The sequence below is a fragment of the Centroberyx gerrardi genome, chromosome 24, assembly GCF_048128805.1.
Source record: "Centroberyx gerrardi isolate f3 chromosome 24, fCenGer3.hap1.cur.20231027, whole genome shotgun sequence".
In the NCBI taxonomy this organism is placed as follows: Eukaryota; Metazoa; Chordata; class Actinopteri; order Beryciformes; family Berycidae; genus Centroberyx; species Centroberyx gerrardi.
Window position 1 is genome coordinate 23,459,035 of NC_136020.1, and position 22,491 is coordinate 23,481,525.

Consider the following 22,491-nt stretch of genomic DNA (forward strand, 5'->3'; position numbering starts at 1 on the left):
ATTTAAGTATTTTGTGTCAATGTTGAACATGCGAGACATCCTTCTCGTCTTGAACAACTTTGTCGAAAGTAGATTCTTATTTTATTTTTTATTTAGCCTTTAATTCACCGGGAAGTCCCACTGAGATTCAAAACCTCTTTTCAAAAGGGAGAACTACTAGATATTAGAAGTTAAAAACAAATCAAGAACGTGAGAAATTTTGAGATTAAAAATACACCAAAAAATCACAGGTTTTTTTATAAGAATCAACTTTCAATTCAAACACAAGTTGATTCCATTTGTCTTCAACAACTTTGTCGAAAGTAGATTTTTATTTAGCCTTTATTTTACCAAGAAGTCCCATTGAGATTCAAAATCTCTCTTCCAACGGAGACCTGGTACTAGATACCAGGAGTTCAAAACAAAAGCAAGGAGGAGAGAAATATTGGGATTAAAAAACACACCAAAAAATCACAGCTCTCTTCATACGAATCAACCTTTAATTCATACACAAGTTGATTCTATTTAAGTTAAGCACAATCCGCTCTATTTACAAGAACTTTTTGTTTTCACTGGCGGTCCATGGAGCATCACTCAGCAGAGACATTTATGGTCAAACAAGAAACACTGTGTGGTGTATTTCCTTAAAAGCACCCACTGATCACTTAAAAAAAAAAAACAAGACAAAGACAAACCCACTGGGGCTTAATTTAATAATTTTCAGAGCGAAATCACTCTCTACAATCCCTTTATACAGAATTACTGTCCAAAAGGTAGAAAATAAAACGCAGCTTCCGTCGGCTCCTTCCTTCACCGGACGAAGCGTTCGGTGAAACTTCCCATCTGAAGGCGTTTCACCGTCGTTTCGGACACACAGTCATTCTGCGAAGACGCCGAACTCTTCGCCAAAAGCACCTTGAGGGGGGGGGGGGGAATTGAATCGATCGGAGCGCGCCGACACTAAAGGTTGGCGTAATACCGATCTCTGTTCTCGTAATCTCTGTAGGCGAACTTGGCGTCCTTCTTGCCGTGCGGGATCCGTCCGAACGGCGCGTGGTCGTTGAAGCACGAGTCGAAGACCTCGTCCACGATCTTCTCCGCCTCTTCGCGGCTGATCTTCCTCACGGCCAGGATGGAGCGCAGCGCCCGGCCGCGGACGCACGCCTGTCCCGCCGGGAGAGAGCGGGTTAGCGGTGCGGTTTGAACCGCGGAGAAAGAGAGAGAAACTGCTACAACAACGTTTTTGTCCTGGATAAAACATTTACCTGATGATGCTCCTTCAGGCCGAAGTTGAATCTGGCGACTTCGTTGCTGAAGGCGCAGTCTCCGCTGAGGTTAGCTGCTCGAATCTGAAAATATGAAGGTAAACAATAAACACTGTGGATAATCAGTGATAAAAGTTTCGTAGAACTGTTAGCGTTGCATGATCAAGACATTCAACGTTTTTTGTGATTCCGATATGAAAGTGTAGGCACGACTTTTTCTGCATTATTTAGCTACAAAACGTTCCAAAAATGCAATTTAGTGAGAAAATGAGGAGTTAACATCCTTGATAAAATGAAACAATGTTAAGGAAACAAATATCCATAGTATTAGGATTAGGGCTGCAGCTATCGATTATTTTAGTAATCAAGTATTCTACCGATTATTCCATCGATTAATCGAGTAATCGGATAAGAAATACTTTGCTTTATTAAAGAGCAATAGTAAATATACAAAAGAGAAAAGCTGTCCGCACGAAGCTGTCCATACGACACTGTGATTTACTGAAAACGAGGTGAAATAATTATTATTGATATTTATTACTAGGCCTAAATATCATACAAGTTCATAAGACTGGCTAATGTACATTTATTTGCTATGTTGAAGGGTTGCCCTACACCTGCTGACCCTACTCACTGCAATCAAACTAAACTGAATATACCTGCTGTATTGGACTGGTGCATTTTAGGCTCCAATTGCTACTTACACCACCTGATATTTTGCTTTCTGGGGTATTTTATGCATCACTGTGAGGGGAGTAGGTGTGTGTGTGTGTGTGTGTGTGTGTGTGACTATCATAATAATAACATGAATGAAGCTCAGGCTTTCACAAATTGACTGCAGCATTTTATTTTCTGTGGTTATTTTCTTGAGCAAAACTTAGCTAACTTAGGGACATCATAACTAGCCACCATATTGATTTACGTTCTTAACTATCCATTACATATAGCCATAATTAACGTGCATTCTTTACTAGCCTTCATCTCATCCCGTTTTAATATTAAGTGCTGACTCCGCCCACCCGGGCCAGTTTCGGCGTACGCCGGTAGCAATTACAAGTGGACCCTATCCTACAGTCCCTGCTCTCAGCGGAGGGAGGGAGCTACGCTGTGTGTGGGAAGCGCTGTGACCGTCAGACCTCTCTGGATTAGACAAGCAAGTAGAGAAAACCGGCATCAGCCGAACCAATTTATTGCCAAATGCTTTGGGATTCAACACATTAACATTGCTTCCCATGGTCAGAAAAAGTCGGCAGATTTGTCGCTTTTGAGAAATAAAGTCGCCAGGGGGGTCTGAAAAGTCGCTAAGTCTAGCGACAAAGTCGCCAAGTTGGCAACACTGGATCCGAAACTTTGGACACTTTCTGTCGTTTTCTCTGGCCTGTCTCTTCTCTTCGCCCCTCGCTATTTTCTCTCTCTTTCTCCAGCGCGTTGTGCAACAGTAATAATCATCCGTGCGAAACACTGAGTGTGTATATAGTTATATGGATTAAACGAAGCTTCGATGCAAAGGATTTGCATCGATGATTTTTAGTAATCGAGTTACTCGAGTTTCTCGAGGAATCGTTTCAGCCCTAATTAGGATAAATTGTAAATCCTAGAGGGGAGGTTTTTACTATAAGCCCTTTGGGGTTTCTTACCTCTCCTGCACAATCCCTGCTATGTTTGTTTTTATATACTTTTGTTTAATCACTTCCATTGTGCTAATAAATAAACTAAAACTAAACTAAAATGTTGTACCAAGCAACTCAATTCGTAGGCCGGGGATTGTAACACAACCAGGGAAGAGCTTGTTCAGGAAGGATTCTCAAAACGCTTTTCGGTGTGGAGGAAAAAACTGCAGTCTTTTGTGAAAAGTAGGATACTGAACTGTCCATCTGTAATTGGCTGATCTTTGGTGCCAGGTGATGTCACCTTCTATAGGAGGCATCACAAACTGGCGGCCGGATCCGGACCCAGTGACGGTTCTGTGTGGACCGCGACCAATTTCTGATCAATTAATGAGAATTAATAAGATTGACGGAGCGTTTTTTTCCACGGAGCGCAGCTACAGACCTTAGGCGCGGCTATTTCAGCTCATACGGTAATCGCTCAGTGGAGCTAGGAGGTCACAGACCAATCACATGCGTCTACTTCACTGAACTCAGCCAATCAAAGCGATTGTTTACAGTGCATGGAGAGATCGCCATGGAAACGCACAGAGAGCGAGAGAGACGAAAGCTACAGAGAGAGAGAGATGACATCATGTCTTGCTCCAAAATAAGCGCCTGATTTAAAAAAAAAAAAAAAAAGTGTCAATCTGAAGCGCCACTATGAAACAAAATGTACATTGTTTATTTTATTTGATAGAAAGTCTTACAACAACTGCATATAGGCCTCCGAATTATGATACTTCGGACCTTTGATGGGAAGACATTTTAGTGACCGGACCTCCTTGAATTTTAGTTGAATACCCCTGTTCTATAGGGTACAACGGGTGGTGACATCACCCGGCACCAAGGATCAGCCAATAGCAGATGGACAGTTCAGTTCCCTACTTTTCACCGTTAGCGGTCAGGCTTCACCACAGATTTGGGTTTGGGGTTTAGTTCCTCTTTAAACCTCTGACAGAATGAGGTGTGGGAGGAATATTATTTGAAGATGTCAGTTTTGTCTGACATCACACCTAACATTACCATTCAGTTCAATGGGATGAACGTTGATGTGATTTTGCATATGTGACCCATGCTGTGATATATACATTATATATATATCGATATAAAAAAATGTGAAATTGTGATATTGGCTTGGGCGATATCCAAAATTGTATATCACAATGATGTCTCGCCAAAATATCGTGATATATGATATTATCGTGAGGGGGTGGGGTGGGGGGTTTGGACGTTTCTTTTTTTTTCTTAGGTTTTAAATAATTAAAATAACAATAGCCAGAAATTTGATCTTACTATTCAAGCAAAAACAACGGCCATTTAGTGTAATTCCCAGGAAAACGGGCCGATTGTGGAAAAGGAAACCCATTTGAAATAAAATTAGCAATTTTTCACTACAACTGATTATTTTTGTTTTTTACTGTCCTACCACTAGTACAATATTATTATCATTAGCAGTAGAAGCCTGTCATGCCCGGCCTCACCTCGGAGCAGGCCAGGTGCCTGAAGTTGTTGAACCAGTCGACGTGCGCGCGGCAGTGGTCGAAGGCGTGGATGAGCTCGTGCGTCACGACTCGGTTCATGTGGGCCTGCTGGTGGATGTTGTTCTGACACAGAACGATCTGGAACCGACACACACACATCATCAGCGTCTCATTATACACCAATAACCAGGGTTCAGGGGTCAAATTACAAACTCATCAATTCCAATTCAACCGAGGAATTGGAATTTCAAAAAAATCGACAGGAAACAGAATTGGAATTGAATTTCAGGAAGTTTAATTCAATGAAATTCTGTGAAATTCAATGTTTTTTTGTTTTTTCTTCCCACATACCTGAGATTCCACATAGCTTTATATATTATCAATACTGAATATCATAAAGTGTTAAAGGAGCCTTTCAGCTGGTGTTTGATGCAGAACATGTGATGGTAATCCACATTATGACTGAATGTGTTTGATTTGTTGAACTGTCTTTTATCTGATTCATAATGTTTTGATTCATAATGTTTAGAGTTGAGACAAACTCTCTTAGAAGTGGAATTTAATGGAATTAAATGGAATTCAGTTCTGATTATGTCGTTCCAGTTCACTTCACATTGTGTTTCCTTACAGCTGGGAGACTTTCACACTCACACTGCAGGAGCTGAGCTGCAGTTTAACAGTACAATCTCTTCCTCACCTGAGACGAAGTGGCGTCGAAGCCTCCGCTCACCGTCCCGTCACAGTCTTCACAGGAGAAATGTCGGTCTTTGAACACTGCGCTGTGTGAAGAGGAGAACACACGGCCGGTCGTAAACACGGTGCCATCCAATCTGTGTTTAACTTTGCTTTAACAATAGTTTAAAATAGTTTTGAGCATCCAACACATCCGCATGCTGCCTCTCTTTCTCTTTTCTTTTTCCCTCTCTGCCTCAGCCCGCCCAAGGTTTCTTCCGAGTTTTTCGTACTAAGGTTTTTCTTGGGAGTTTTTCCTTGTGTGCATTTAGGGTCTAAGACTGGGGGTGCCGGGGAGGTTAGGCTACGTAGAACAGGTAGAGTGTTTGTCTTGCTAAAATCTGCTCGTCTGTCTTGTGCTTTTCACTATACTTGTCCTATATCATTTTGTTCACCACTGTAACAATAACATCAAGGTTGTAATCCTCCCCTCCTTCAAAAAAATCCCTCATTACCTACCATCCTGAACTCTTCATGGCTCCCAGCAGCAGTTTTGCATACGGACCTGAGAGAAGACAGTCATATGATATACAGATCAGCTGGTGACACAGTGTACAGCAGAGGAGGGACCAAGTCCACTTCGCTCGAGTCCCAAGTCAGTCTCAAGTCTTGAGGCACAAGTCAGTCCAAGTCAAGTCCAAGTCATTAATGTCAAGTCTCAAGTCTAAATGTAGAACAGCAAGTCAAGTCAGAACAAATCAAGAGTCCAGTACCAATTTAATATCTTAAAGAAAACTAAATATCTAGGACTTTTCAATGCAATATGGTTTTAATAGGATAAAAACTTGGTAAGAGCATCATGAGTTTGATTTCTATAATCAGTTTCAACTTCAATAAATTCAATCATTCCATACAAATTCAGAAAACAGAATTTAAATTCAGTCGTCCGCTGGAACAAATCTCATCACTTTCAATCTAAGTCATTTACACAAACACAAGATCTCAAGTCAAGACTTTAGAAACCTTTTCAAGTCATCAAAGTACAAGTCAGAGTCAAGTCCCAAGTCACCAGAACCCAAGTCAAGTCAAGTCTCAAGTCTTCTCTTCATGCATCAAGTCAAGTCTCAAGCTATTAAAACTGTGACTCGAGTCCTAATGTCTGGGGTACAGTAACAGTTACATTTACTTGTTTTTGTTTTGTTTATTGTTGTTTCCATTGTATACATCAGATAATTTTATTTTCTCGCTGAGGTAACGTTTTTATATATTTTTTATAATCCAACTTGGGTTTCAAACCTCTCCAGTACATGCCTATTTTGTATTGTCTTTATTGTTCTTTTTAATGATGCGAATAAATAAAACCCAAAAGCTACAGTAACAGTCACAGCTGATGCTAGTTAGCCTTCCCTCTCACAGCTAGCTAAACTAGCTGATTCTACATCAAAGTCAGAGTTAAAACGTTAACGTCAACTGGACAGTTCATGACTGTGGTTGACATCAGGAAGCGGACTGACATCATGCAGAGAAACCTGTTTATCAGACGAGATATCTTCTGTTTTCTGGGAGAATGACATTTCAATATGAAGGCAGTTCACCAGCTAGCTTAGCTTAGCTTACTCACTAGTTTCCATTGCGAACTGTAGCATGACCCGACACTTGTTGTTGAAAGTGAACAGACTTTCTGCGATGGATCCTTTCTTATACTTCCCCTTGTTCCTCTCCGGGAATAAGTCGTATCCATAATCCTCCTCTTGTTTAGTCTGATCCATGTTGTCAAATGTTTTCTGTATGCTGGCGATGTTTGCATGAGTTCTCCTGCGTTAGCTAACGTTAGCTACACAGAGAGGTCATCATCACTGTTTTGCAAATCACGTGGTAAGTCAGAGGTCAAAGGTCAAGTGTTTATTTATTTTTATTTTTTTGTATTATTCTGCACCGCTGTCATACATTAGAATAAAAGTCAAGAAATTTAGCTATTTTTCAATAAAAATAAATAAATAAAAAAACTAAATGTAAAAATGCTTTTTCCCCCATTACAACGTATTTAACAGACGGACACTCTTGCAGCTTCCGTCAAAGATCGTCTATTGAGAATGTGCACCAAGAATCATGGAAAGATTCCCCTCGTCTTCTCCTGCCTTCAACTCATGTAGGAAATATCAGATTACAGCAGAGCGACATGAACGAGCAACAGAGTGGGAAATATGACTCAGAAAGTCAGAATCTAATGCTGTAGCTCTGTCTTTATTAAAAACCTTAAAGACAGATTTAGTGACTGGTAATGTGGCTTCAGTCAACAATATTTATCGGCCCAATAAAGTAAGCCTAATAATTATTTTAGGGGGTAACGCAAAAGTATTGTAAATAATTACTTTTACCAGAAAGTAATAATGAAAGTTGTAATAAGAGGAACCAGTAAAGTGTGATTCATTACTTTTTTCCAGTAACTACCTCAACATTGCTTATGACTACACTTCTGCTGGTTCACAATGCGGCTACACTACAAGGTGAGCGCATGCGTGGGAGGGGGTTGAAAGGTGTTTTTTTTTTATTGAGTGAGTCATCTTCTGAGACATAGACGATCTTTGATTACGTCCAACGCAGCAGCAGCGCGCCGCTCCTCTGCTGTCATGGCGCCGAACATAAACAGAAAGTCAGGAATGGCGACACGTTACAACAATATTTAACTAACAGCTGAACTGTGATTACCAACCGAGAGAGGAATCAACTGTCAGGTACTTCACTGTGTTTCTGTATTACATTATATATATATTTCTATTCACTTCATCGGCTTCTTGTGTGTGATGCTACTGCTGCTAGCTAGCTGCTAGCCGCAAGCATGACAGCATGATTCTCCATTCTCCGGTGCTTTCCTCCCGGCTCTAACACCGAGCGACCGAACAACTTTCCAGAATATTCCTAAAGCAGACGTGTGTTTCTTAGGACGGTATGTCCGTGGGGAACAAGGCGGTGGAGCTGCAGCTGCAGATGCGGCAGAACGCGGAGGATCTGCAGAGCTTCATGAAGGAGCTGGACGGCTGGGAGAGAGACATGAAGCGGAGAGACGAGCAGCTGAGAGCCGGAGGAGGCCCGCAGGACGGACCGCAGGACGGACAGGTGGGTCCCGAAGCCTCCAGCACCTTCTGCCCCATCCAGTCAGGTGTCAGGAACTCTCTCTCTCTCTCTCTCTCTCCTCTCTCTCTCTGTTGTAGAAAACGCTCCCACCCGTGCGCAACAGAGACTACAAAATGAAGAAGAGAGAGAAGAAGAAGCCCGCAAAGACAGAAGAAGAAGCCAAGCAGACATCGAGGATAAAAGCATACGACTATCGATCATGGGACAAGTTTGATGTGGTAAGTCAGCTGTTCTGGATGCTGCCAGACTGTACCGACAGCATCTATTAAATTCAAGGGAAGGTTCAGTGATTTCTATCCGGTATGAGACAGTTCTGTTAACCCTAACCTGTGTGTGTGTGTGTGTGTGTGTGTGTGTGTGTGTGTGTGTGGTGGCAGGACAAGGCTCTGTCAGTGATGGATAAGGAGGAAAGTCCAGCGGAGTCGAACGAGTCGGACTCAGAAGAAGCTGCAGTGGATCAGGAGAGAGCGCAGGCTGAGAAGGAGCAGGTCAGTGAGAGACGAGTCGCAAAAAAAACTATAACTGACGAGGAGAAATGAAAAGTTTCTTGTCCCACGAACTAGTGATGAGACGATCTGCTTCTCTCCTGATCCGATACGTGATCTGAGGTTCAGGATTCAATACAACCAGGATACGATGTGATCAATAAAAGTTCAGTGACAACAAAGTCTGACTGAGCAGAATTCTGTTTATTTCTGAGACTCAAATCTTTCCAGCGATGCCATTGGCTGCTAGAATGTAAACAACAATTTAAAAATGTCATTACAAAGTGACAATAATATAATTTGGATGGAGAGCTTGTGAAACTGTGATGGTCAAGAGTCTCATTAGTGATTACTACAGCAGAATAACATGGAGCTGATATCACCATTCATGTTCCTGACAGCAGAATAACATGGAGCTGATATCACCATTCATGTTCCTGACAGCAGAATAACATGGAGCTGATATCACCATTCATGTTCCTGACACACCAGACGTTTTGTATTGAATTTCGATGTATTGTCCCATGTTTTTTTCAGGGTAACAAGCTTTTCAAAGAAGGGAAATATGACGACGCCATTGAGTGTTACACCAGAGCGATGAGCGCCGACCCGTACAATCCTGTTCTCCCTACAAACAGAGCCGCCTGCTTCTTCAGACTCAAAAAGTAAGAAGACTTCATATCAGAGTCGATCCAGTCACAGTTTTAATAGCTTGAGACTTGACTTGCTGCATGAAGAGAAGACTTGAGACTTGACTTGACTTGGGTTCTGGTGACTTGGGACTTGACTCTGACTTTGATGACTTGAAAAGGTTTCTAAAGTCTTGACTTGAGATCTTGTGTTTGTGTAAATGACTTAGATTGAAAGTGATGAGATTTGTTCCAGCGGACGACTGAATTTAAATTCTGTTTTCTGAATTTGTATGGAATGATTGAATTTATTGAAGTTGAAACTGATTCTAGAAATCAAACTCATGATGCTCTTACCAAGTTTTTATCCTATTAAAACCATATTGCATTGAAAAGTCCTAGATATTTAGTTTTCTTTAAGATATTAAATTGATACTGGACTCTTGATTTGTTCTGACTTGACATCTGATTTCTGAAAAAACAAAAAAAACATGGAATTTCACAGAATTTCATTGAATTAAATTCAACTTCCTGAAATTCGAATTCAATTCCAGTTCAGTGTCCTGTTTTTCAAATTCCAATTCCTCAGTTGAATTGACAGCAGAATTTTTTTTATCACGATATCAAAACCTCTTCATATCGTCATCATATGATTCCACTGAAAGACGATAAACGATAATATTGAATTATCGCCCGTCTCTAATGGAAAGTTTGAAAATGCAGAAAGATCAGGCGCTCCGGTTTGTTTCTCCTCTGTTAATGTGTGTGTGTCTGTGTGTGTGTGTGTGTGTGTGTGTGTGTGTGTGCGCGCCCCTGCAGGTTTGCGGTGGCGGAGTCGGACTGCAGCCTGGCCCTGGCTCTGGACCGGAGCTACCTGAAGGCGTTCGCCCGGAGAGGAGCGTCCCGCCTCGCGCTGCAGAGGCAGCAGGCGGCGCTGGAAGGTGACGAGCGTTTCCTCTGAGAGAACCGCTGCTGTGGACAGATGATGATGTGAATTACAGCTGAAACGATCAGTCGATCAACAGAATTAATCCATTATAGTTTTCATAATCGATTCATTGTTTCAGTCATTTATCAGTAAAAACACCAAACATTTTCTGGTCCAGCTTCACAGATTTGCTGCTTTTCTCTGTTTCATCTCTTTATTAAATGAATCCTTTGTGTTTCTGTCTGCTGGTCAGACTGAGGAAGAAATCTGAAGAATCACTTTGGACTCTGAGAACTGTGATGGACAATTGTTATTATTTGGAACATTTTATAGACAAAATTAGATAAAGATTAGATTTAAATAAAATAAGATAGATAAACTTCATTATCCTACATGGAGAAATTGAATGCGATGCGACAATAGAGAAACATAGAAAGACAAAATGAGATAAGACAAGATGGTCAAAATAGTCATAAGAACAATAATAATATAATAGTAATATAGTAATAATCAAATAGTAATAATAATATAATAGTAATAAGAACAATCACCATTGTCCAGTCCCTGATAATCAACTAACTGAGCATTAAACAAAGAAATAGCAGTAACAGTAAATGATTAATCGATTAATCTAAAAAATAATCTAGAGAGTAATCGATAATGAAAATGATTTTGTTGTTTCTCTCCAGACTACGAGGCGGTTCTGCAGCTGGACCCGGAGAACCAGGAGGCTCGGAGCGAGGTGCAGAAAATAAAAGAGGTGAAACATTGTTCCTGCTCAGTTTCATCTGTCCAGTCTGTTGTCTTCTTCTGTCTTGTCTCACATCCCTCGTCTTCCTCTGTGGTTTCAGGCGTTGGAGCGTCAGGGCGGAGCCGGCGTCCGGCCGGTGGAGGAGGAAGCGGCGGCGGCGGCGGCGGCGGCGGAGGCGGAGGAGGCGGCGGCGGTGGACCCTCAGCAGCAGAGACTGATGGAGGAACAGCAGAGGAGACAGGAGGCGGTCGTCCAGAAAGACAGAGTGAGCCAGGCAGAGATTCACCAGCTATGGAAGCCCTTTGAGGACATACAGTATATTCATACGTTTCATGCTTCTGTGTGTTTCTGGGTTTCAGGGGAACGCGTACTTCAAAGAGGGGCGGTACGAGGCGGCGGCCGAGTGTTACAGCCGAGGGATGGAGGCAGACGGGCTGAACGTCCTGCTGCCCGCCAACAGAGCCATGGCCTTCCTCAAGCTGGAGAGGTGAGCGCCGCGACGCCAACATGGCCGACCGTTACATCACTCTAATTCTAGACACAAACGTGGCTGTTACAGTTGGAGCTTGATTTTGAAGGCAGATATGATATTTTTGTGTCATTTTGTTTTGCAATATTTTGTGTTTTTCCATTTTCATGCCAAAAAAAATTCCAAGTATTCAGAGTTTCCCCTCTTTCTTCTCATCAGGGTGAAAAGCCTCTGAAACACTCAGAGCATCATGGGACACTAAAACTCTCCACTGAAACCAGACTGATGAGATTATTGTAGTGCAGTCAGCACTTTTAGTTTTAACATGATCGGATGCAGCTGGACGAGTTTCTAGCATTTGGACTTTTACTTCCCATTAATTTGAATAAAAACTGACATTTAACACATTGAACGAGGAGTTTATATTCTGGTTTTCACGGAGGTCAAGTGCCAAATAACCACCATGTTAAAACTAAGTGGAATATTGCTTTAAGGCAGAGTGACACCACACCTATTGATTGGTAGAGACATTACTGCCTTTACATGGAGAATTCATTTACAAAAACGTTGAAAATGTCCAAAGAAAATAAAATGTTTTCCAGACTGTTTTTCTGTATCTGTGGCCAATATCTGATATTTAATGAAAGGTCGATATCAGCCTGATATATCGGTCTAACCTTAGTTACAATAATGAACCGAGAAGAAAATGATTCTGTTGCTCGGTTGCAGTGGTCTGAATCTGGTTCTGCAGTGGTCTGAATCTGGTTCTGCAGTGGTCTGAATCTGGTTCTGCAGTCGTCTGAATCTGGTTCTGCAGTGGATGAATCTGGTTCTGCAGTGCATGAAACTGGTTTTGCTTGCTGCAGGTTTAAAGAGGCGGAGGCGGACTGCAGTGAAGCCATTTCTCTGGACAGAAGCTACACCAAGGCGTTCGCCCGCCGCGCCACGGCCAGAGTGGCTTTAGGGAAGCTGACCGAGGCAAAACAAGGTGTGTGTGTTGGGTCGTGTCTCTTCCTCCAGGATAAAACCCCCAAATCAGTGATTCTGTGATCTGTTGCTCCGGTAGAGCAGACTGGAGAATTGTGTTTTTTTCTCTCTCCATTCACTGCCGTTGAGGAGGAACAGTCTGAAAATCACTTCTAGCACATAAAGGAACGCCGACAAAGCAGATTCTGACAATATAATAAAAACTAGTCCTGCTGCTGAAATATGTTGAAGTGAATCTCTTTCTTTATGTTTATTAAACCTTTCAGTCTGAACAAACAGTTTGAAACTTATGCAGATGGAACCAAGAAAATAAAACGTTTACCAATAATTGTAAATAGGTGAAAAAAGTGGGAGACAAGAGTTTGACAAAGCAGATTCTGACAATATATAAATAACCAGTCTCTCCCTTTTTTCTATTACTATTATCATTATTATTATTATTTATATGTATTATTATATAATGATGATGTTGAGCAGTTGTACAGATGTTGGACAGTTGCTGCTTACAGACGAGGCTCAATTTGTGTCTCTAAGGTCTGATTTAGTTTTGATTTAACTAAGAGAACATGAAAGCGTCGGCTGTGAGACAATTTCATTATCACAAAAAAACCAATTTCTTCCATCTCTGCTTTCCCAAATCTGCACATTATGGTCGATCATTTGATTTTGAGTCAGATTATCTGTTCCCAACCCACCTGAAGTAGTTAATGTTGTATTGAATTATCAGCTGTTTAGATGTGTAAGAATATTAAATTGAAGTGTGTGTGTGTGTGTGTGTGTGTGTGTGTGTGTGTCTGTGTGTGTGTGTGTGTCAGATTTTCAGGAGGTGCTGAAGCTGGAGCCGGGGAACAAGCAGGCGCTGAACGAGCTCCAGAAACTCCAGATGGTTTGTTTTTAATATCGATTTATATCCAGTTATCAGCTCAAACCTGTTCAGTTCAGTTCAGTTACAGTTTAGACTGAAAGCAAAACATGTTGAAAATTGAAAGCGCATGGTAAGTAAGTAAGTAAGTAAGTAAAGTTTATTTATACAGAACCTTTCACAGAGCAAAGTCGCAAAGTGCTTCACAGGAGTAAAATAGTTAAAATAATACCATCATAGCTGATCTAAATCCTGCTTAGTTTTTGTTTTTCCATCTTCATTTGAGGATGACACGAGTATTTTGTTCACCTGCTGCTAGATAGATAGATAGAGATAGATAGATAGATAGATAGATAGATAGATAGATGGATAGATAGATGGATAGATAGATAGAATTGTATTTATGTGTCACTCCTCAACATACAGATCAAACAGAGCAACAAACACATTACCCCAGTAAAAAAGAGGTTGAGGACCGCTCACTTAGATTAATGAGACACAGACTAAAAATAAATACACATAAAATAAAATACTACAGAGTAAACATGTATGCTGTCGTCTGGATAAGAATGAAAATCTAAAATATGACAACGTCCTGACATGATTATTCATATCTCAGTAGAGCTTTCTCCTCTCAGACTCAGGAGCTGTAAGTCAGAAATGTAAAAATACTCAGTTACAAATCAAAAGTATTTTGATGTAAATATTCTTAAAAATGGTAAAATGCACGTCCATATTCCAGACGTACAGTCGCTCTGCATTCATCAACACACAGGATATGATGTCACTTTCCCTTGTGCCGACGTAGAAGCCTAGACTCTACTAGTGGTAGGGTAGTAAAAAAATAAAAAAAATAATCAGTTGTAGTGAAAAATTTGTCATTTTATTTTAAGTGAGTTCCCTTTTCCATAATCAGCCCGTTGTCCTGGAAACAGCAGGAATGAGAAAATTACACCAAAATGGCCGTTGTACGATCACATTTCTATTTGATGTAATTTAGAAGAAATAATAATAAAATACAAAAAAGAAAATAACGGCGGTAAACCAGGAAACTGGCGATAATATCGTATATCGCGATATTTTTGTCGGGTCAGCATCGCAATATTACGTTTTTTGGAATATTGCCCCAAGTGCAGTTGTATTTACAGTCTATGTACAATTCCAGTTCTTCTATGCTTGTTGCTTGTTTCTAATTGTTTTCTCTTATTGTTTTGGTACCACTGGTTATTGGTTTTGTGTATTTGCATTATGTTGTTTTAATGTTTTAACTTCATTTTATCTGTATTTTATTTTATTTTTACTTGTACAAGCACCTTGTAACCTTGTTAAGAAAGGTGCTATACAAATAAAGATTATTATAATTATTATTATAAGACGATTATCAGACCAGCTGAACCTTGTTTTAAGCTGCTGACTTTACAGATTTGATCCTCTGAAGACTCTCTCCTCTGTTCCCCTGCAGAACCCGGGTCCCGCTGATCCTCTGAAGACTCTCTCCTCTGTTCCCCTGCAGAACCCGGGTCCCGCTGATCCTCTGAAGACTCTCTCCTCTGTTCTCCTGCAGAACCCGGGTCCCGCTGATCCTCTAAAGACTCTCTCCTCTGTTCCCCTGCAGAACCCGGGTCCCGCTGATCCTCTGAAGACTCTCTCCTCTGTTCCCCTGCAGAACCCGGGTCCCGCTGCTCCTCTGAAGACTCTCTCCTCTGTTCCCCTGCAGAACCCGGGTCCCGCTGCTCCTCTGAAGACTCTCTCCTCTGTTCCCCTGCAGAACCCGGGTCCCGCTGATCCTCTGAAGACTCTCTCCTCTGTTCCCCTGCAGAACCCGGGTCCCGCTGCCGCTCTGGAGACGGAACCGGACGACGCTCCGAGGAGAACCGTCCGGCCGGTCGACAAACCGCCGCACCTGCAGTCCGCCGTGAGTCCAGACGAGGGTTTCTGTTCTGCTCAGTAACGGGATAGGAATCTCAAAATTGATTTCTTTTTTTTCAAGACTAGTAACTGAGATTCTGATCATTCAGGTTGGGATTTGGATTCCAACACCATGATGGAAAAATACTTCATTAAAAGTAAAAGTCCTGCATTCAAAAGTTTACTTCAGTAAAAGTATAGAAGTATCAGCAGTAAAATGAACTGAAGTATGAAAAGTAAAAGTCGTCATTCTGTCAGAGAGTTAAATTATTGAAGCATGAACCTGTCAGAAGTATTTTAATGTTGTCGGTCTAACTGCTGCAGATACTGTTGGAGTTTAAACTCTAACAATGCAACATGTTTTATGAGCTTATCGTATGTTTTACGTGTAAAACCTTATTCTGCAAAGTAACTAGTAACTCCAGCCGGCAGATAAATGTAGAGGAGGAAAAAGAACAAGATTTCCCTCTGAGATGTAGAGGAGGAAAAGTAGAAAGTCGAGTGACAGAACCTCAGTACTTCTGTACTGAAGTACAGAACTGGAGGATTTGGTAATAAGTTTCTTTTTCAAAAGTCAAAAGCAGAGGAGATTAGGAGTTTTGATTCCAAAAGTCATCTTGATCCCACTGGAATCAAGGAGGAAATGGAGACATTAATGTTTTTATATAAAAGCGTGAAAGTGTGATGCTGATGTGTGAGGATGAAGGGAAAATACAGTTTATAGATCCCGATTAGAGATTTAAAATAGTATTTCATGTTTACATTTTCTTAAATGAAGAAACCCTTTAAAACAAAGTCTCATCTGCTGGACCTTGATTTTTTAACAGCGTCCTTGAATTAATTAATGAAAACAGTTTGCAGAGAAATTGTTTTGAATTATTTCAGTCCAATGAGACTTTGAATTTTGTCTTTTTTTTATGCATCATATACATACAAGTGAATATACTGCAGATAAGTAAATAAAAAATAAAATAAAACTGCAAAACTTACACTTTTCTTCTAGTTCCTTCATGTCTTTTTGGCCCGACAACATGCTGTAACATTATTGGTCAGCAGGTGGCAGGATAGAGTCTGAAGCTTGATGATCTGGATTCTGTGATCTTGATCTTGAATCAGAATGATCCAATCTGACAATTTAGTCACCAAGATCAGTCTGAATCTGGACTGCAGAGTAGAGGGATCAGGAAATCTCAGATAAAAACTCGACTCTGAACCTCTTGTTCTCGTCAGAAACCACTGAGGAGAATTGAGATTGAGGAGGTCGGTGGAAAGCTGCTGGTGGAGGAGGAGGAGGAAGAGGAGGAGGAAGAGGAAGTGAGGAAGGCGGAGGACGAGGCGTCTCCGCTGTCGACTTCCCCCCGCGCCAAGATGATCCGGATCGAGGAGATGCCGCACTCAGCTGAGCGGTAAGTTCAGTAAAGTTTTTAAACTGTTTTTACTCATTTAAAACGTTACTTCTCCTCTTCTTCTGTCCCTTTATGATGTTTTACTTTATTTTATTTATTGTTTATCTATACAGGTAGGTCCCACTGAGATTAAAAATCTCTTTCACAAGAGAGATGTTGGTTATTTTGTTTCTTTTTCATGACCCTGTTTGTAAAGCACTATTGGTTATATTGTTGTATGAAATGAGCCGTAATAAAAAAACAAGTAAAAGAAAAAAAATTTGATTGGTTTGACACAAGCCTCGTCTCTCCAAGTGTCTGATTATGCATATTTATTTTTTTTAACCTTTAATTATCCAGGGAAAGTTAACTGAGCATGCATGTGCTTTTAAATAATAATAATAATAATAATAATAAACTTTATTTATAGAGCACTTGCCTTAACACAAGTTACAAAGTGCTTTACAGGAATAAAATGAAAGACAATAAAAATGGATTGAGAATAAAAGAAGGAAAGGCTATAAAATCTTAAAGGTTATTATGAACAAGTATGTTATGAAGACAGATTTAAAAGAAAATGCAACACAGGTAAAATAATCCAAGCAATAAAACAATAAAAATGGAATGAGAATAAAAGACTCACTTCTGTCTTCTGCAGTTGGGGGTTCGCTGCCTTGCTCAGCGGATCTGAGGCAGGAGAGTTCCTCGTCCACTTTCCCCTCGCAGTAATCTGATTACTTCTCAAGCTTCTTCAGTCTAACAGCCGTTCTGTTCTCCAGGTCTGCTGCTGCCGGACGGACAGGAAAACCGGCTCAGGAGGAAACCGGTCCTCCTCCCGAGCCGCCGGCCGCTCCGTCCTCCTCGCAGACGGACGTCCCGCCGGCCGCTCCCCCCTCCTCGCAGACGGACGTCCCGCCTCCTCCTCCGCCGCCGGCCAGCAGCTTCCAGCTGGAGGCCGACCTCCGCAAGATCGGAGCCCGGCCCGAAGCGGTCTACAGATATCTGAGGGTGAGCTGGGAGACGAGCCGGGTCCCGGCAGCAGAATCTGACCGTCCGCGCTGTAGTTCACAAGGTCGGACTTGGGTGTTTAGGCGGTTGCTGTAGTAACGATGCAGTCACCAATCCAACGATGTCCAACGATTCTGAGTCCTGAAATAAGCGAGTACCATGGAAGTTCAGCCGCCGCTTATTCTGACTGCTTTTATTATTTTACAGATCAGAATCAGAAGTTTCCCCACAAAGTGCAGTAGAGGAGATGTCAACATTTTCTGCTTTTTCTATTCTAAATATTAATGTATTTGATGTTGTTAATCTCCCAAAACCTTTTCCCTGCTGTCAAACCACTGTATGATCTTTATAATTTAATTATCTGGAAATCGCAGAATGCTAACAAGCTAACAACCTTCTGTACAAGAGAGGAGTCATGTTCACATTTTGAGCCTTCAAGAAAAACACATTTACACCAATTATTTACACCAAATACATTTCACATCAATTATTACAACACAGACAAAAGAAACCACAGAAAATGTCGATTCATTGTTTTGATCATAGAAACTGAATAGAGTTTCACACTTGAAATCTGGACTGAAATATTATTTTTAGAGATGTAATTTGAATTGCACCTTAAACCAAGGTGGTTTAAACCTGAAATTTTAAATATCAGATTCTATTTTTTTTTTTTTTGCTTTTCAACGAATGCCCGACTTGTATTGGATGTGGGAAAAAATCAGATTTGAGCTGCCTGTCTGAACCTTAAATGAAGCTTAACTGACGTGTACTAGTCTCGGGCCGATATGCGATAATATTGAATATCGCGATATTTTGTGACTATCGTGATATCCCCCAGCGAGCAATAATATCGTATATATCGACATGTTTTGGCGGGACAGCATCGCGATATTAACTTTTGGATATGGCCCAAGCCTAATGTGTAGCCTGCTGTATTTTGGTTCTGACTGAACTTCTCAGCCTTGTGTGTCCGACTCTCGTCTTCCAGCAAGTCGAGCCGGAGGATTTCGCAAAGATCTTCCAGAACTCCCTGGAGCCAGACCTGCTGACTCAGATCCTGAGGACGCTGCACGGCTTCTACACCAAGTGAGTCCTGTAAAAATATAAAAAAATCTATAAATATCTGACTTGGATATTGAGCTCTACCTCTTATAACTTATAGGAGCAATATTTGCTATGTGCTGCACCCACAGTCTACACACCAGTGATTTGGGCTTTTCGTCAACTAGTATCTTACATTATACAGGTTTCTTTCTTGTCTGGAAAGTCCTGGAAAGTATGGAAAATGAGCTTGACCTTAAATCCATCAAAACACCAGCGTGGTAAATGGTTAAACATAGAAATCTGATCTGTAAAGTTGCACAAAAGTTTGGAAAATTATCATTGTTCAGTCCTGATACACACATGACATGGGATGATTCAGGATCAGGATTCAATCCAACCAGGATACGATGTGATCAATAAAAGTTCAGTGACAACAAAGTCTGACTGTGCAGAATTCTGTTTATTTCTGAGACTCAAATCTTTCTAGCGATGCCATTGGCTGCTAGAATGTAAACGAGGACGTAACATGGAGCTGATATCACCATTCATGTTCCTGATACAACATACGGACACATTTTTGTATCGCGATATATTGAATTTCGATATATCGTCCCGTCCCTATACATGACTAAAAATTGTACATAATTACAGACCCCGCCGTCATTTCACATGTTGTAAGGAGTAATCTTCAGTAATAGAGCGACTTGGCCTAGTCGACTGTCTTTTTACTCAAAACCCCATCAGCAGAAATCACATGAATACAACCAGAGTCTTAAAACGGAGCCAAGAAATGCAGGTCTGGCAAGGCAAGTTTATTTATGTAGCCAAGTCAAAGTGCTTTACATAAATGAAAGAAAAATGAAGACATATGTCATAAAAGTGCATTAAAATCACATAAAACAAAAAGATAAAAAACATAAAGATATAAAACATAACAAAAATTATAAACGTTCCGGTGCAGATGAGTGTTGCCCTAAATTTCTTAAAAAGCCCTGGGAACAGAAACGTTTTAAACCCTGATTTAAAAGACTCTAAAGTGGAGGCAGACCTCAGATGTTCTGGAAGATAAACCAGTCCCTCCAGGAACTTGCGATTTTGCGATCGCAATAATTAACGCAAATTCAAGAAATCTCCGCAATATTTGCGAGAGCTTGCAGTTTTGCAAAATTGCCGCAACTTTTCCGCATGAAACGGCCAAATCAACAGACCGCTGGTGATTTGGACCAATTGTCGTATTCGGTGTCGTGGTAACTTACATCATCGCAGCGCGCATTCAGGTGGAAGATGAACAAAACTCACCTGCCAACAAAAATGACTGCCATAGACCGTGCAAAACAAAACAAAAGCAGCAAGAATCGAGGTGAGTGCAAAATTCAAGCTCTTGGAAGAGTTAATAGCTTAAACGGAGAGTGGGAGAGAATTTTTCCCAATTCCCGCAATTTTACCGCAAAAAGAGCACATAAAACCTCGCAAATTGTATCGCAATTTTTGAGAAAAGCTGCAGCAAAATCAAGCATTTTTGGCCGCAATAATCACAAAAAAACTCTGCGAAATCCTGGTGGGACTGATAAAAACTAAAAGCTGCTTCTCCTTGCTCTGTTCTGACCCTGGGAACAGCAAGCAGACCAGCACCTGAAGACCTGAGAATGTGTAGTATTTGTGTGTGTGTGTGTGTGTGTGTGTGTGTGTGTGTGTGTGTGTGTGTGTGTGTGTGTGTGTGTGTGTTTAACCTCAGCTCTCTTGTGCAGGAAGGAAGCCCCGGCCGTCACGCTGCAGGTCCTCAGCAGTCTGGCGAGCGTGAGGCGCTTCGACATGGCCGTCATGTTCCTGTCCGCTCCCGAGAGGACAGGTGCAGTTTGTTTTATCAGTGACATCACACTCCCATCACAACCTCTCCTCCCAGCAGCTTCTTATTATCAATCATTCTCACACTTCTATTTTTTATTTTTCAGTACTTCAAGAACTGTTTGCCTTTCTTCTCCAAGCGGACCTGGATGGATCCTCGGTCTCGGCCTTGCAGAAGAAGTACGGCGTGTGACGTCGGAGTTCATCGCAAATCTGCAACTTCAAAAGACTTTTGAATGTCAACCGCCGAGCGTTACATTGGATTTAAAGCCAACTAAACAATTTAGTTTTATTCCAATACTGAATTACCTCTTGTTCATCGAAACATCAGTTATATTATGAAGCATCCATTAAATCGGACTGCCGTGTTAGTGGGCCTGTTCCTGTGGAATTACGATGGCACTGTCTTATTTCTGTGTTTAGTAAATGCTGCATTTGTTCAGTCGGAAGGCAGAAATTCCCAGTTCCGGCTTAAAGAATATAGGGGAGAAACATGGATCGTTATTTTACTCAATTTACAATCCTGTTCCCCATGCAGCAGCTAATGTTAAGTCAATGATATTTGCTAATATTTACCACAAAGGAGTTTTGATGGATTTAAGGTCATACAGTGCTCAAAATCAAACGTAATTGTAATTTGAGGATTGTACATGAAAGAAGAAGTGTGGACGTCCGACCCAGTCTGGGCTCAAAACTGAATGAAGGCAAAACTCATGGAAAATAGAAAAATATTTGCACACTGAGCTCCAAGACTGGCAAGATCTTTTTTAGGTGATTTTTTTTGTGGGAGCTTGAATTCAGTGTGTAGATTTTCTCCCCCCCCTATTTTCCATGAATTTTGAGGATTACTAACATTCAGAGTGATGCTGTGCAGCGTTTTCAGTGCGACGTCACATAACTGCATGTCAGAAACCACATAATCTTGCCCGAATTTCCGACTTGGAATCGCAACATTCCTCTGCATTTTTGCCAGTAGGAAGTGGGGAATTTCCGACTTCCCGACGCTTGTTGAACGCAGCATAAGGGATTGATTTCTGCAAGTACAAAGCCTGGTTTGAATGTTCCTCTCATCATACAAGTTGAGTTTCAGCGTAGTTTGACTGACTGAACTGTGCGAACGATGGATGCGATTCACTTTGAAGTCTTTGGTAAATACGGACTTTGATCCACGTTAATGACTCTTTTTCAGAAAACCTGGACTGAACTACAAATAAAGGCGTATTTTGTGATTTGTTCAGGCTGTTGTCGAGTCAGTTACTGGTGAAAATCCTCTTGAACTGAATGCAATCTCATTTCATGTCACACAGATGATGAATGAACACTGGATAAGCATCAAAAGTGGTTCATTCTTTATTGAAGGTATCAATGCACACTGTATGGGAAGATAAATGGGGCTATGCGTTATCAAAGCAAACAAGATTAAGTTTGTGTGAGGAGGACCAAATAACATATAACTCAAAAGTGCACAATGCTTTTATGTAGCTATAAACGTGTCATGAATAAAACGACCAGAAGTACATCTTAGTGCTTCATCTAGATTGCACTGAGCCCAGTCCTTCCAGTGTCTCAGCATCCACACCAGTGAGGTTCTGCAGTGAAGTTATAATGGGAGTGTGAAGACCGCGTAGAGAAGAATTACGTGACGTTTCAAATAGGCCACGCCCACCGAGTGCGGTACAAGTGAAGTGCCTCTTCAATTTCTATGGTAAAAAAAAAAACCAAAAACGATATTTTCTGTGGTTTCATTCCAATTCTGGAAAAGACTGTTTCCTACATGAAACCTTCCACTTGTCTCTTAGACACTCTCCCTACTAATTTTTGAAAAATAGTCTTTGACATTGTTAGCCCCTCCATTCTGTCTATCATTAACAGCTCTCTGACCACTTTCTTCTTTCCATCCAGTTTTAAACATGCAATAGTCCAACCCCTCCTGAAGAAACCCAACCTAGATCCTACAATCCCTAACGACTACAGGCCTATTTCAAAACTGCCCTTTCTTTCAAAAA

The 22,491-nt window shown here is 41.1% G+C and overlaps 2 protein-coding genes across 4 annotated transcripts; one reads left to right on the plus strand and one right to left on the minus strand.

Moving 5' to 3' along the window:
- Positions 1–437: 437 nt before the first annotated feature.
- On the minus strand, positions 438–6,894 carry atp23 (ATP23 metallopeptidase and ATP synthase assembly factor homolog). Its single transcript, XM_071926947.2, has 6 exons — positions 6,668–6,894; positions 5,566–5,611; positions 5,072–5,153; positions 4,375–4,512; positions 1,245–1,328; positions 438–1,143 (listed from the first exon to the last, which is right to left on the minus strand). The coding sequence occupies exons 1-6, from the start codon at positions 6,813–6,815 to the stop codon at positions 940–942; spliced, it is 702 nt and encodes a 233-aa protein (XP_071783048.2). The 5' UTR covers positions 6,816–6,894; the 3' UTR covers positions 438–939.
- Positions 6,895–7,680: 786 nt separating this feature from the next.
- On the plus strand, positions 7,681–21,720 carry rpap3 (RNA polymerase II associated protein 3). 3 transcript variants are annotated; one of them, XM_078282154.1, is made up of 17 exons: positions 7,681–7,781; positions 7,990–8,163; positions 8,259–8,399; positions 8,559–8,669; positions 9,204–9,331; positions 10,115–10,236; positions 10,913–10,983; positions 11,075–11,239; positions 11,334–11,461; positions 12,310–12,431; positions 13,246–13,316; positions 15,112–15,207; positions 16,431–16,606; positions 17,365–17,593; positions 18,585–18,682; positions 20,389–20,489; positions 20,593–21,720. In XM_078282154.1, exons 2-17 carry the CDS (start codon positions 7,996–7,998, stop codon positions 20,676–20,678), a joined length of 2,013 nt encoding a protein of 670 aa, XP_078138280.1. In that variant the 5' UTR covers positions 7,681–7,781; positions 7,990–7,995; the 3' UTR covers positions 20,679–21,720. The 3 variants fall into 3 exon arrangements, with proteins under 3 accessions (XP_078138280.1, XP_078138281.1, XP_078138279.1); XM_078282155.1 differs by having other exon boundaries at positions 7,761–8,163; positions 17,365–17,425; positions 17,462–17,593; XM_078282153.1 differs by having other exon boundaries at positions 7,761–8,163.
- Positions 21,721–22,491: the final 771 nt, after the last annotated feature.